The 16480-nt window shown below is 38.2% G+C and overlaps 2 protein-coding genes across 2 annotated transcripts in view; both read left to right on the top strand.

Annotated features, from left to right (window-relative positions):
* The window catches only part of LOC144632078 (adenylate kinase 8-like), a 79396-nt gene that overhangs the window by 12006 nt on the left and 50910 nt on the right, over positions 1-16480 (top strand). The gene's annotated exons all lie outside the window — the stretch shown is intronic.
* On the top strand, positions 4769-16293 carry LOC144645051 (low-density lipoprotein receptor-related protein 4-like). Its single transcript, XM_078504564.1, has 9 exons — positions 4769-4816; positions 5107-5199; positions 11519-11924; positions 12678-13105; positions 13584-13706; positions 14529-14925; positions 15330-15733; positions 16029-16094; positions 16247-16293. Exons 2-9 carry the CDS (start codon positions 5142-5144, stop codon positions 16291-16293), a joined length of 1929 nt encoding a protein of 642 aa, XP_078360690.1. The 5' UTR covers positions 4769-4816; positions 5107-5141.

The following is a 16480-nucleotide window of genomic DNA, read 5'->3' as shown; positions in this document are numbered from 1 at the left end:
ATATTCAACACAACGGGAGATAAGCCATCAAAGCAGTCGCTTATTTTTCTGTCAAGGTAGTGAAGGTAGAGCATCAAGATGTAAAATGGTCGCCTACTTTGAGAGGATCGTTACTCATGAAACTTTATGCTAATAGGGCCCATTGACGATAGCAGCCATGTTTGTTTTCGCGAAGTTATAATGCAAATTAGGCATGTGATTTCTGAGGGGGCAAACAAGCTTAAATCGACAGATTTTAGCTGCTTTCTTATTATGTCTGATAGTTTTGTCATAGCCATGGTATTGTGGTGAAAATATTCTGTTTTACGCAATTTCGATCCTTTTTTAAAATGAAAACGGCTTGCGTAGATAACAAGTCAAGTTATCAAGTATCTATTTCCAGTTAACCTTAATAATAAAATCATTATTCCAAAACTTGGCTCTCAATGATGATTTCGGCTCAGATGATTCACTTCAGAATTATACCATAACCGAGAGAATTCTCGCGCGCTGATTGGTCCAAAGGTATGGTCGATGAGAGTATAGACCATGAAAGTGACGTCAGATCACGCAACGTACACGCGCGGGCTAAAAGATGTGTCAGTTTGGTATCCATGAATGAAAGCGAATTTCATCGTGTTTTGTTTGAATCAAGTACGCATTTGTTTTCGGAATTCAGGATTGGGCTTCTACTTAGGTAAAATGTCGAAAGAAAATTGACCAGGCTTTTGAATTTTTGTTCTAACTGAGAAGAACGGGGCTAGCGAACCGGCAGGGGACTGTCGATGTTTAGTGAACGAGCTCTAACAAGATCTTCAGAAAGAAAAATCATCTTGCTCGCTTCAAGCGATAGGCACACACTCGACGAGAGAAGAAAAGGTAATTAAAATTGTTATTCTTTGAATTCTTGTTTATCTTCTTTCGTATCATTGTCGTTTTTACGTGTCGGACCGGAATCTTTACGTCCAACCTGCAAAGTTTCTTCACGGTCAGGCATTGCTTTTGATAGATACTTGTTCCAGTTTGTTATGGTTTAAGGTGGCTTAATACAGTTTTGAGGGGGTAAGTGAGCCCAACTTTTAACTCTCTTTAAAAATATTCAGGAATGTTCTTTCTTTCTCTTATTACTGTTTTTTAAAGCAATAAGCCATCATATGCGACATTTGACCAATTAAAATCCTAATAAACAATCAATTAAGAGCCAAAATGAATGGCCGAGTGCTTAGGAGGGGACTGGGCACTAGTTGTTTTAACAGCGTTTTTCTCAAAATCTACCCGTATGACCCCACCTCAAAATTTCAGAAATTACAAATTGGCTTTGATTAAACATTCATGCAAAGTAAAATAAAAATCTGTAAGACAGAATTGGAGCTATTTTTTAAAGGGGCAAAATATCACATTTTCCTATTTTGCGAAAAAATTTTTGTAATTTTTTGTAATTTCTGAAATTTTGAGGTGGGGTCATACGGGTAGATTTTGAGAAAAATGCTGTTAAAACAACTAGTGCCCAGTCCCCTTATAAGCACTCGGCCATTCATTTTGGCTCTTTATTGATTGTTTATTAGCATTTTTATTGGTCAAATGTTGCATATGATGGCTATATGCTTTAAAAAAAAAAAACAGTAATAAGAGAAAGAAAGAACATTCCTGAATATTTTTAAAGAGAGTTAAAAGTTGGGCTCACTTACCCCATCAAAACTGTATTAAGCCACCTTAAAACAATCGACCACATTTTTCCATGGTCTACCCTCTTATAGACCATAGAAATGACGCCATAAAATGTCCAGAACTTTGCAGTGAAACCACTCGGCTAACGCCTCGTGGTTCCACTTGAGTTTTGAACATTTTCTGACGTCATTTCTATGGTCTATAAGAGTGTAGACCATGGAAAAATGTGGTCGATTTGTTAAATATTCCTTGATTTTTAGTCGCGCGCTTGGTCGCGTAGTTGAATTCGTCATTTTGAGCGAGCAAATTAATCAAAAGCGCGCGCGTCCAGTGTGTTCGATGGGTTGCGTGATGCGCAGAACAAGTGCGCATTAACAATAGGAGGCACCGTCATTTAGTAAATTTGTTTTGTGAATATCTTTACTTTTCTGTCAGCACGTATAGCGTTTTAAAGAACCTTTCTGTCAGCACGTTCACCGTTAAATGCATGAATTAATTGCGGTTTCATATCAGAATGGAGTGAACGAGTGACGGAAACACGTCATGCACTTCGCGAATGATCACAACACCTCATTACCATTCGGTAAAAACTAACATTATCTTTTAAGTGTGCTCAAATTAAATTTCTTAGCAATATTCACTGATATTGCTGTGTTAGAAATTAAATAGTCACTCGATTGATTAAAAGACAGAACACAACGTATAAACAAAACTTGAGTCGCAATTCTTGTGTGAAATACAGCGCTTGGACCCGAAATTTAGGTAAGAGATTCTTTTCATTCGTAAAATACAGTAAGTCGCGTTGCACGATTCGATTTTGCTATTCCAATGCCATCTAACCGAGGTAACTGATATTGGGTTTCAGTGTAATGACCAATAACGAATTAACCAAGCAGCTTGACCGCAAAGTGAGACAGAGCCTATAAACAAACTGAATGCCTTTTGTATCAAAGATATCTCCAAAAATGTATAAAAGACATCTGATCAGCTTTTCATTCATTGTAACCGTACAGTATAGTAGAAACTTCCAAACATCTGACAGAAACATCATATTCTCCCTGTTAGCTTGACCCAATTGCAAGACAGTTTTATCTCGGTTTGCTATCACAGTTTTTACTCGGCCTATATCGAACTCGCACCTCTCGAACTTTACGCCAACGCCACGAACAAGATTTTGGATTCATTTACAACAATTTGCCATCTAGTCCGGCGGCTTAGCTCCTGAATTGTGCGATTTTTGATACAAGCACCAAACTTTGCAGGATTACAAGCATTCGCATACTAATCAATTCTTGATATAGTGCCAACGCCAATTTTCTATTTTCAGCTAGTAAACAGCAATGAAATTTTCAGCCGAGAGGCCTCCCTGCCCCTTCCCCACAAAGTATTTCTTCTTGTACTTTTATAAACCTTTTATTGTTGATTTTTATTCATAAATACAGATATGAATGCTTTTAATTAGGCTTAAAATTGTTATTTTTTACCATCTGTTTGATACCAATAATTTAATAGGAAATTATTGCATGGGAAAAGATTTTTCGTTCCCCGCCCTCTGCTCCCTCGCGTCTTTCGTTTTGCGCTAGCGTCCAGGTCTCGCGATCGGTGAACCGTTCGCTAACAGAAGAAAAATAGGAAAATATAGGGCTTTGAACAGTCTAAATTACAGCATTTCATTCTAAATTTTGTACGTGCGACTTGGTATCATTACCTGGCATAATAGTATTTGTCCATAAACCAGGACAAACAAATATTTCACGAAATTTCATTGATTTTAACCCTATCCGGACCGGGAGGGGCGGAAAGTGCCCGCGCTGACTTTGAACGCTTATAACTTTTTCAAGATTAAACCAAACGCTACCAAACTTTGCGAATTTATCTAAAGTTTATCTGAAAATAATTTGGTAGGGTAAGTTGTTTTGTCAGGAGCTTGACGTCACCATGGCAACGGCATTTTGACAGGCATGTTTTCCCAATTTTGTAATTTTCGTGTTTCTATTAATGAAAAATAATTTTAATGCAATTATTTTTATCCTTTTACGGTTTTTAAGCACAGTTTTATTGATTTTGAGTACTTTGCAGTAATTTTGGACGGTTTTATGACGTTTTGGAAAAAATTCGAAATCCAAGATGGCGGATCCTAGATGGCGGCTGTTTTGACATTATGATGTTATTGTCACGTCATGTGACGTTACCTTCCCACGTGAATACACCAAAAGATAGGTGTTTGGACATCCTATATATTCCCTAAGTTTCATTGTGATTGTTTTAATATTCTGGAAGTTACGGAGGTCTGAAAAGATCCAAAAAAGCCCGGTCTGAATAGGGTTAATAAATTAAGGTTTCCATGGAAACCGGTGTTTTTCGGGCTTGGCACTATATCTGAAAAAAATTCTTTTGGTGCCCACTTTCATTGTGCCAAGTTTCATGCTTGTATCAAAAAGTGCACAATTCAACTAAAATTTCGAGCTAAACCGCCGGACTAATCATTTTCATCATTATTAACTTCTTTTAACGTGAATTCACATGTTAATGAAACTTAAAACAACTCATTTTTACTAAAGTTTGTTAAGTTTATAAGCTATGTAGGGTAAACATCTGAGTACGTAATGTTGGCATCTGGAAAAAAAATATCTGGCATTTAAATGCACAGGAAATGCGGTTTCGGATTCGTCAGTGTCGCTAACCTGGCAATATCTTTTACTTCCCTATAACAAGAGTCTACTTGAACAAAAATAGAACTTTCCGAAAGTTGAATAGATGACTATCAAGCAGATTATCAGTGAAAACGTTATCGGCGTAAACAGACTTGCCCGCCTGCCGTTTCTAAAACTGAATGCAAATTTTCGAATTATGATTTGTGATTACTGCGGTGAGGACCGCTTTACTGATGACTGTAATTGTCATGCTAAAGTTTCAAATGACTTTATTAGCTAATGACAGGAACCCATAAGGGTTGAAACGTGTAACGCGCACGCACAGCGTTTGAATATTCATTTTGCTAAGTACCATATTTGGAAACACGGAGAATTTGTACGCAACATAATTTTTGGTTTTGCGGTAAGTTGCTTGAATTTGGACCTAAACGCCGTAATTTTCTTACAGAAACTAAAGAAATACATCAAGTATATCGAAGCGAAGTTCTCCAGACTACTTCAAGAAGATGAAAAAGGTGAATTTAACCAAATTTAACTTTATTCAACCAAGCTTGTTCAAAAACGAGATTACGCCATCGAGCGCGAGCTAGTGCGCGTTATGAATTTAATCCAAATATAGTTTTTTGATTGGTTAAATGTTTCTCGTGATTTTCCAAATATGGTACTTAGCGTAAACGAAGGTGCAAACGCTTTGTACAATGCGAATCATAGGGAGTTGCACGTTTCAACCCTTATGGGTTTCTGCTAATGAAGAGCACAAATTTATGTTTAAATTATACAGGGATTTTTTTTATACATTTTACAGAGTTTTACACACTTCGACTTCATTAAGGTCTCGAGATGACAAAGTGTTGTTTACTTGCAGCCCTGGCTTTCTACCTACTCCCTCTAACTCAAGGTACGTCCACTTGAAACTGTCGAATAAAGGAACTAAATCGATTTTTGCGACAAACGCTTCACTTAAATGAAATATCTCTCATCGAACTATCAAAGAGCAAAAGCTCAATAAGACAGTAACTTAATTAATGAAATACAGTAGTTTTTACAACGTTTAATCAAAAACAAATACTCGTCAGCAAATAGATTTTAATCATTTCCGAAATGTTTATTTGCGTGGGTTGCTCTCAATTCTCAGTACTGTCAACAGAGATGTTGTCGTCGAATGTTTTCATCTGTGCATTTAAGAACTGATAATATTTTATGTCTGATCAATCTGAGCTACAAATTAACAGTGTAGGGGGGGGGGGGGGTGGGCAACTCTAAAAAACCCTTGATGCGTGAAAACATTAACATTTCGTCTTCAACACCCTGCTGAGAACTCTAACTATTCTCCTGAGTAAACTTATTGTTTTCGTCTCCTCACTCACAGTATTTAAGATCTAGCTTGTATGTTAATTTTATTAGTCTGATGATGGTATAGCTTATACCGAAATATTACAATTTATTAAGATCTTCATTTGTGGTCTGAATTGTTGGACACAATGAACTTATTCGGGTTATCCTTCGTCCTTTATGTACTGAAACTGTCATCAGGTGCTGGGTTTTGGAGTGCCCCTGCGCTCGTAAGCTGTCTCACGGCGTCTGCTCAGGGACTGCTCTGTTTTCTGGAAAACTGTGCACAGTTGCCCTAAGCAGAAATTGCGAAAAATAAATGAATAAGGACAGTAATACGTTTCAAATAAAAATCAAAGGCTCTTCGAGCAACCCCATGGTAATTTGGTAATCCGATGAAGTGCCGACCTTCGCATTTTTTTCTAAATAAGTGTTCAATAAAGTAATGCAATCTCATTTCATTTGCGTTCGAATGTTTTATTTTTCCACATGAGTTGCGTCATTGATGGTTCGTGCTCTTAGGTGTCGTATTCAGTTTTCACCACAAAAATATTTTCCGGTTAGTGCATGCATTACCTTTGATCCTTTCTAGCATTAAGTAAATTTGTTTTGTGAATATCTTTACTTTTCTGTCAGCACGTATAGTGTTATTTTTGAGCAGCGCATAAAATTTGAGAGAAAGATAGGCTCGAGCACTTCGTGTTTCTGCTCGACTCAAAAAGATGAAAAACAGATGACGTGACACGAAACAAAAACGTGCTGTGGATGTAGTGTTAACTACAACACGTCACATGGCGAGCGTAATAATTTTTTAACTGTAACTACAGTAATGTCACAATTTCCACAATTTCACTTAATTTGCCTTTCAATGTTTTCTTGCGTGAATGGGTCATTGATAGTTTTTTTCTTCAAATAAGCGATCAATAATGTGCCTTTGAATGTTTTATTTTTCCATGGGAATTGTGTCATTGATGGTTCGTGCTCTCAGGCTTCGTAGCGAAATTCTATTTCATCACAAAAATATTTAAGTGTAGCATTAGGTAAATTTGTTTTGTGAATATGTTTACTTTTCTGTCAGCAAGTATAGCGTTATTTTGAGCAGCGAATAAAACTTGAGAGAGATGCGCGTTTCATCACGACTCCAAAAGATGAAAAACGGATGACGTGACACGAAGATAATGTGACGCGAAACAAAATCGTGCAGCATAAATGTTGTGTTTACTAAAACGCGTCACATGGTAAGGGTAACTGCATGTAGCTTATAGCTGCTATCAGTAATGTCACAATCTCACTTCATTTGCGTTTGAATGTTTTCTTACGTGAATGGGTCATTGATCGCGTATGCTCTACGGTTTCGTAGAGCGAATTCCATTCTCTTTTTTCACCAGTGGATAAGTGTTTATTGATCCTCTTTCGATTTGTTTTGTGAAAATTCAACCTTGCTCCCTGAAAGAGAGAGACCCTGGGAACGAGGTTGTAGGATAATTGTTTTTGATTGACATGTGCTGAATGGCGTGTTTTAAAGAACCTTTCAATCAGCACGTTCACCGTTAAATGCACGAATTAATTGCGGTTTAATATCAGAATGGAGTGAAAGAGTGACGGAAACACGTCACTGATCACTTCGAGAATCATCACTACACCTCATTACCATTCGGTAAAAAGGGTTCATTTCACCTACATTGTTTTGTAGTTAATGAATGTCCTAGGTTAATGAGTTCATAGCCTGCGGCTGCAGAGTTATCTTCAGCAGCGAACAACGTTACTGATTAAGAGTCAGTATTTCAATAGATCGCAGATTCTTCTCTTGCGTCCAAATTACTGTTATGAAGTTAAAATTATACCGTGCCGTTATGATCAATGTAACGAGTTGTAAGTCGCCAGTCGAACCATCTTGAGCAACCGCCATGCATAAGATCTCAAATTAATATCATGCGATCTAAAAATTCACATAATAAGCGACTGCCTCCCGTAAAGGTTGATTTCCCCTGACGCATAAATATTTATGTACGTAAAACGTGCGTTAAAAAAAGATACGTAAGCAAATTTCCACAGTTGCGTAAAAAGTAATAAAAAGCGTTTCTTTTTTACGTGCGTTGAACGTGCGTAAATGGCCGCCATCCTGAATTATCCTGAATTATCAAGTTGGTGAATAGAGTGTGATATTGGCGGCCATATTGGAGGTGTGAAACAATAAATCGTTTTTCCTTTGGGAAAAAAATCATTAACATTTTTATGCAAATATCTTGTTGTTTAACTCTTTCAACATGGCTGCCATGAAAACACTTTGTACCACACGCTAGTAAAAGAAATGCATGAATATGACCAAGAGGCATTTTATAAATACTTCCGAAAGACACCATCAAGTAAAAAAAGATTTAAGGCGACCTTCCCTGATTGCCGTTTATAGGCCTACGTGATCTCACGCCAGGCGTTTCCTTTCACTACTGCGTTCGTGTAATTTGGTTCTGTAGTCAGTTCTAAAGATTATTGCTGGAAATTTTCGGACTTTCTCGATCGGTAGTGCTTCTATATCTGAATTTTTTTTTCCATGTTAATCGACGGTGGTTTAAAACAAAATGGTTTTCCACATGGTAAGTGGTGTCATGTGACAAAATCCAAAAGTATGATTGGGTAAATCGCTGCGTAACCGCAGACAGCCGCGAAAAAAGTTGAACTCAGTTCAATTTTTTTGAAAACACTCGCGATCGCTACGTGCGTATACGTGCGTGTAACTTACGTAAATACAAAGAAAAAAAAACGTGGCATTGGAAATTAGACAACGTAAATTCGACGCATGTAATGACGCGCGTAAAATTTCATTTTTACGCACGTTTACAATTTTTACGTACGTTAACGCGCGTCAACAAAAACGCGACAGTGGAAATCCACCTTTACGCAGAGATTTCCCAATCATACTTTTTGGTGTTTGTCACATGACACGACTTACCATGTGGAAAACCATTTTGTTTTAAGTCGCCGTTGATTTACATTGATTTACGCGCGCGTGTAAAATTTCATTTTACGCACGTTTACAATATTTACGTACGTTAACGCGCGTCGACAAAAACGCGACAGCGGAAATCCACCTTAACCCTATTCAGACCGGGGGGGCTTTTGAGGCCCGCGCTGACTTTGAACTTTTATAACTTTTTAAGATTTAACCAAACGCTGCCAAACTTTCTGAGTTTTCCTAAAATTTATCTGGCAACAAATTGGTAGGGTTCGATGATGTGTCAGGAACTTGACATCACCATGGCAACGGCATTTTGACAGGCATGTTTTCCCAAATTTGTAATTTTTCGTGTTTCTGTTAATAAAAATCAACTTAAATGGCATTATTTTTACATTTTTACGGGTTTAAAGCACATTGTTATTCATTTTGAGTACTTTGCAATGATTTTGGGTGGTTTTCTGGCATTTTGGAAAAATTTTGAAATCCAAGATGGCGGATCCAAGATGGCGGCTGTTTTGACATCATGATGTAATTGTCACGTGATGTGACGTCACCATCCCGCGTGACGTATACCAAAAGAAAGAGTTTCGGACGTACAATACATCCTATAAGTTTCATGGTGATTGCTTAAATATTCTGGAAGTTACATAGGGGGGGCTCCGAAAAGCCCCCCCCCCCCCCGGTCTGAGAAGGTCCAAAAAAGCCCGGTCTGAATAGGGTTAAGGGACGACGATGTCTTTTCAAAACGCATGGTCGCCAACGGAAAGTGAGACTGAACCCTATAAAGGAAATATTGCTCAGTTGTCAGGGACCTCCAATATTACCAAGGAAATCATTTTTTTTTTGTAAAAGCATCTACCTCCAGTTCAGAGTTGATTTAACTATAGCTGGGCCAATTTTTGCAATTTATTTATTGGCGAAAAGAAGCATGTGTATTACTTACTTTGTACCTACTTTTATTATTTCCGAACTATTTTTGGAGAGAATAACCAGGGCCAACGAGTTATGCTTATTCTTATGAACCCTTGACTTCCACTTCTATCATCTCTCCAGATGGGTCGTGGTTAGTTGCTATGGAAACTATTTTCTGTATGCACATTCACATGTAGATTAGCAGAACAGTATCTTTTTGCAACACTTGAAATATAATTGTTCCCAAATTTTTCTTCTTAAACAATGGACATGGATTTGAAAGTGACAATTTCCATACACTGTACCTCAGTTTTCCATGAAGATTTGTCCTTCTGCTGCCAATATATAACTGAGTCAGCGGTATTGAAATCAATAAAGCGATAATTGGTGTTAATCTCATACTGTTATTAAAATAACGTTATACGTTACGTGGTGTCGTGACGCGAAATATCACTTCATCACTCGTTCAGTACTGCTGGTAGTTTGCCAACCAGATATTTATTGGCTGTTGAAGCGAAAAGCTCCTTTTATCGGAACGTCAAATATCACTGTAATTATGCCGCTGGTAGTTTGCCAACCAGATATATATGGCAAACTTCAATAACAAACTGAAGAATTTGGCGTCAAGGTTTATAAACAGCATATATTTTAAATATATTCTACCTGGATCAACGAAATAAAAATGATCCCTTACGTCCACCCGGCGCTTCGCAACGACCCAAATAACAGTTGTGTACGACATTTTATTTTTATTTCAAATGTGTGTTGTTCCTGATCCGGTTGATTTGCGCGTTCGACTTCAACGGGCTAAGAGAAAAGCACTGCACAGCCCATTTGGGAAACAAATCTCTAGTGAAACCACAATCCGTCTTCCGGCCAACTGCACTTCGTCCCTTTAACAATTATTTCATTAGCGCCTCGTTGGCATTGACTATCTCATATCCAACAAGCGCGAGTGAGATAACTGTTTTATTAAAAACACCCAAAGATTTTGTTTTGTTTTGGGAAGCTACTGAATTTAAATGTACGCAATTAACTCATCTCTCTATCTAAATTTATTATTGTCGTTACTTAAGACAACTCTTTCAACGATATCAAAAACGTGTAAGCCGATTTTGTGTTCGATACCCAACCATATAGTCTTTTCTTTTAGTTCAGAATAACATTCGTATGTGGGCAAAAATCTGGAATGTGGTGTCTAAATAAAATAAAGGCTTTGAGTAACAACCCACATTGTGACAATAAATGACGTTGCAAAGATTTATTGCATTCGGGACTATACCTCTGTTTGGCTTTTTTGGTACAGTTTATAGTCTAAAGAAACTGTTATCCATAATTATTAGAAAACAGGCCATGGTATATGACCTCATATACCATGAACTACAAATATGGTAGGTGTACGTGTCGGCGAAAACAGCCGGGAAGCTCAAATATTGCAAAACCCCATGTAAACAGTCTTTCCGGGATGAAATATAATGTAATGTAAGCACGGGCGAGATGAATTCAACTCGGGCGGGACGACTTACGTCCCGGCATCCCGGGATGAACACGCTCATGGAAAATGAAATTTTTTTTCATCCCGGGACGAAATTCATCCCGGGACGAAACTCATCTCGGCTCTCATGTAAAGAGGCCCTAAGTGTATTTACTCAGCCGGACCATTTCTAAGAATCTTAATGGTGAACTTTAACGCCTGATATTGCCCGCCAAGATTGTATCATCATCGGTTTTGGCCAATGACGACAAAAAAAAAAAAACATAATAGTAAACTACATCGACCGATACTCGTACAAGATTGTGCCGAGTAAACACACATTGGGATTGAAAACTGAATTAATGGAAATAAGAGTAACACCAGTTAATGAACCCCATATTCCGGGAAAATATCACTATGTCAACACCTCTGATTTCAGCGGAACTCACTGGATTTTTTACGTAATAACTTACATGCAGTTAACTTGCTTGTGCTTTCGCCCCTTTAATTCACGACTGTTTTCTTTTTTTAAAAAATGTTCAGAATACCCAGGATTCCTTCTTTTTGGCGAGTATAACAATCTCTGGCAAGTGGCATTACATGATAATGCTACAGTCGGTGCGACATTGAAGATCCCGATTACAAAAAACATATCAAGTGCCGTAGCCCTGGATTACAATTTCCTCGACGAAAAGGTCTACTGGGCAGACGAGAGGCTAAAAAGAATCTCCCGAGCGTTCCTGAACGGAACCTCTCAAGAAACCATAGTACAATCTCGACTTTCTTATCTTTCTGGACTTGCTGTGGACTGTTTTGGTGAAAACGTGTACTGGACGGAACGCTATGAAGACGTGATTGAGGTTGCGTCCTTGGACGGAATGTACAGACGAGTTCTTATTAGAGATGAGTTACAAAATCCACGCGATATTGTCCTGGACGTTACCAGAGGGTATGACTTAAGAATAAATGTCAATTACTTGTATATCCTTCCTGTTAAACTCCCTGATGGCGTTTTCTGTGATCACACTAACCCGGTCGGCTGACTGACTGACTGACTGACTGACTGACTGACTGACTGACTGACTGACTGACTGACTGACTGACTGACTGACTGACTGACTGGCTGGCTGACTGGCTGACTGACTGACTTACTGACTGACTGACTGACTGACTGACTGGCTGACTGACTGACTGACTGACTGACTGACTGACTGACTGACTGACTGACTGACTGACTGGTTGGTTGGTTGGTTGGTTGACTGATTGATTGGTTGATTGAATGGGTCATTTTTAATGGATCACTCCATGACCAACATGAGATTTTGAAAGACCCGCATCCAACCTGTGGTTTACCTATAAACGTCTTAACTTCTATTAATCTTAAGTTCGGCTAGTGGTTTTATTGAATTAATATAGGAAATGTTTGCGTCGAAGAACGAGTAGATCAGCATCTGTACTCTGTACTTTGTGGTCTTTTAGTTTGGGTATTTGGCTAATACTTCAACGTTATATAGGAATAACGCTTTCACACCTCCTCTTTTTTTCCTTGTGCGAATTTGAAGCTTGGCGTTTATTTGTGTTATATACGGTTGTGAATCTCGTTCGTTGAGGCTCTTTCTTCATTTAAAGAGATGATTTATCAAATTGTAATTTGGAGATCCTTCATTTGTGTTAAGATTTGCATGTACCTTCATTAATGCAGATTCATGTATTGGACTCATTCGTTCCACCGGGGACAGAAGCCGAAAATAGAAAGAGCAGACATGGATGGCAGCAACAGGAGAATAGCTATTCAGTTAGGATGCTCAGGTGACTCCTATCCTAGTAGTCTCGCCCTGGATGTAACAAAGAACTGGCTTTACTGGGTCGACTCGTATCATGATAAATTGGAAGTGTACGAGTTCCCATCCAAAACAAGAAGAGAAATAATCCGGTCTCATGGGGAAGCCTTCCTAAGAAATCCGACGGGACTGGCACTTTTGGGGAATCATCTGTTCTGGACTGACAGTTATTGGAATGGAATCTTCCGCGCGGATCGAGAAACAGGAGACAATGCAGCGAAAATCGTGTCAACACAATACGATCCTATGACGATCCAAGCTTACGACAAGAACTTAACTGTTACTCCAGGTATAAATTCAAGCCTCACAGTCACAATTGACAACGCTAAGTGATTTATGAAGAGAAAAAAACGTAAATTAGTTCTGTTACTTCCTGCTCTGTTCATTTACTTACTTGCTTTGCTTGGAAATCATTTTTCTTGAGGCCTTTCTAACCTTTTGAATCGGCTTTACCACATTCTTCGCAAACTCCTGCGTGGAGCTCTGCGGGCGTTCAAAAAATGTTCAAGGTAAACCCGAAACGTTTGAGGGCATGTTATTCTTAGAAAGGTGTTGACTGACACTGGATTCTCGCCGTTTCCCGACTGGGAATTACAATGTCTTCAAACAAATAGGCCACTTTTCTTTCCCTCGCTGTAACAAAGCGACATCGCTAGACCGGGAGTGCAGTGTTAATTACTCACTTCAAGGATTTAAAATTAGTTAGAAATCGGTCCACATTTGAAAACGAACTATGTATTTTGTTTGTTTGTTATTTTATTTTTTAGTTACAGACCAATGTAATAGCAACAATGGCGGATGTAGTCAGCTTTGCTTGCTTACGCCTTTTGGAAGAAAGTGCTCATGTTCAGCCAAGTTTATTCTTAGCGATGATGGGAAAACGTGTCTCGGTAATTAAAAAGCAATTTATGATATATCTTAACTAAGGACTATATCGTGCCTTTTGCTTCTGTTTAAAAATAAGTCCTTGTGCGATTTCATTCAAATAAAGAAGGCACTTTTCATGAATCGAAAATGAAAATGCCGCCGAGTTAATATACTCTCCTTATGAAGAGTTTTGCACAAGAACTAGCTTTGAAACAGATCTAGACGTACGAGGAACTCGTAATTGACCTTTATGTCTGCATCACGATATGTAGACATCAAACTTACATTCCCTGTAAATGATTATGTACTTGCCAACCGGTAATATGCCATGAAAGCTTTTTATAAGTTAAGCACGCCTATCTTGCTACATTTCCTGGCCCATCTCGAATGGTGCTAAGCCTTTTAAGTTCAAAATCTTCAGTTTATCCGTCTTGATATGAATTTACTAAGACCAAACTAAGATGATTTTTCCGTCTAGTTTTCACACTAGACAATTACATCCTCACACGACTTGCCTGACCAAATGATTTTTTCGTCTTCCATTGTGAAAACGAGCATTAGAAGAAAGGTATAGCATTTATGTATTTCAGCGAACCAAATCAAAGATCAAAATATCATCGTACCCACCAACCACTTAAATGGGATAAGAACTTCACTTTACAAGAGAAAGTCAAAAATTTTATTAAATATAGCACAGATGTGTTTTCAAAACCAAATGCGATAAAATGGAAAAATTGTTAGATAAAATAGATAGAACTTAATTAAAACTACCCATGCAAAGTTGGAATAAAAATGCATTCGTTGTGTGATCGCAAATCTCTTAACACTCAAATGTCTTTCCACAGATCCTCCGCAGTTTCTGCTTTTTGCAGATGCCACAAACCGTAGGATAATGAAAGTTTTCCCACAAGACTCTGGATCACTCACATCTGTGTCCTTGTCAAACACTTTAAGCCGTCCAGTTGCACTAGCCTATGATTTCGTAGAAGACAGAGTGTATTGGACAGATGTCTGGAGAAATACTATCTCCCGTTCATTTCTAAATGGTTCTTCTCAAGAAGTTATTATCGACAAAAGATTGAATTACCCATATGGCCTAGCAGTGGACGTTATTGGAAGAAACCTTTACTGGACTGATAACAATAGGCTGGAGATTTCCAAACTGAACGGCACTTATCGAACGGCCCTCATATCCACGGATTTGTATCAGCCAAAAGATATTATACTGGACGTTAATAAAGGGTTAGCATGTATACTTTAGCATTAATGTATCGCACAGAGTTTAATGGTTCAATAGCATTTAAATGGACTTATCAGAGAGCAAGGTTTTTTTTTTTTTTTCGTGTCGTTCATGTCAACTTATGTAATTTGTCGAATCCCACATGTAAGAGTAGCGTACTCAAACATTCTTAATGCAATCACGACGTGCGTATCTCAGCGGAGCTGAGTGATAGAACGTACCGGGGTACAGTGGAACGGATAGAAAAATACCCATCGATCTGTCAAGCTGCTTGTTTTTGATAGTCTTGAAAAGTTTTTTTTATTTCCAGCTTCCTGGATCAATGGAGGAATGAAAATGTGTCATTAAAAACTTTCTGTCCTATATAAAATCATGAAAATCTAACCTTTGATTATTTTTTTTTCAGAATTATGTACTGGACAAACCGGAAAACCAGTCCAAAAATTGAAAAAGCTGACATGACAGGAAAAATGCGCGTGGTCCTCGTCAGTTCAGGTTTGCAGCAGCCGAACGGCCTTACACTTGACCATAACAAAAACCGCTTGTATTGGGTGGATAGCAGCTACCACACGCTAGAGTACTTAGACCTGGATCAAAACAATAGAGTCACTCTGATACGTTCTTATTCTGCCTTACCTTCTCCCTTTGGACTGACTCTCCTTGGAGATAACTTGTATTGGACTGATACGCAGGAGCGCGCTGTTTATCGAGCAAGTAAAGGGGCTGGTGGTAACGTGACAAAGTTTGTCACAAGCGACGGGCAACCGATGGATATTCACGGATATAACCTGAGTGAATATTCAAGACAGGGTTAGTAAAAGACATCATTTCAAGTAAACATGTCCTTTTACCCTGTATTAGTATTAATCTTTCTGTCAGCCACATAATGACAATGTCAGATAAAGAAAGCCTGACAGCTTTTCATTGGATAGTGAAAGCTAACAAAGTTCTCAGTTTTAAACACTTTTCATTGGGGTTTTCTTTTTAGTAAAAGTAAATATTGTTAAAACGTTCAACGTATTAACGCCATTTACCAGCTAACTGAATATGAGTTACATGCAAAAACATGAGAAAACTATAAGACTGATCTTTCTTCCTGTTCAAGGAAACTCTTCTTGTCAGCTGAATAATGGTGGTTGTAGTCACCTTTGTTTACTTTCTTCAACTGAAAGTGAGTGTGCATGCCCCGGGCACCTTACCGTGAAAGAAGATGAAAAAACTTGTCATTATAAATACGGTAGGTAAGACTAATCTTACCACAATAGTTATTACTAATCAATGTTTAAATCATTTGTACTTGATCATTGTTCATCATACATGTAGATGCAACGGCAACAAGACATTGTCTACTGGGTAACTATTGCCATTGACTACACATGAATGAATACATACTGAATGAGTTTCCTTCTATTTTGGTAAGCAAAACGCAATGAAAAAAGTCTGATCTCAAGTAACTCACAACGAAACCGAAAAAGTTTTGGCATCTATTACCCACAAAAAAATGCTTTAAACTGACGTACATCCGACTCCCTTTCAATTAATATCGCCGTGTAGCGG

This window comes from Oculina patagonica, chromosome 1 (genome assembly GCF_052425735.1).
Source record: "Oculina patagonica isolate OP01 chromosome 1, crgOcupat, whole genome shotgun sequence".
NCBI lineage: Eukaryota > Metazoa > Cnidaria > Anthozoa > Scleractinia > Oculinidae > Oculina > Oculina patagonica.
This window is presented reverse-complemented; position numbering and strand designations above follow the sequence as displayed.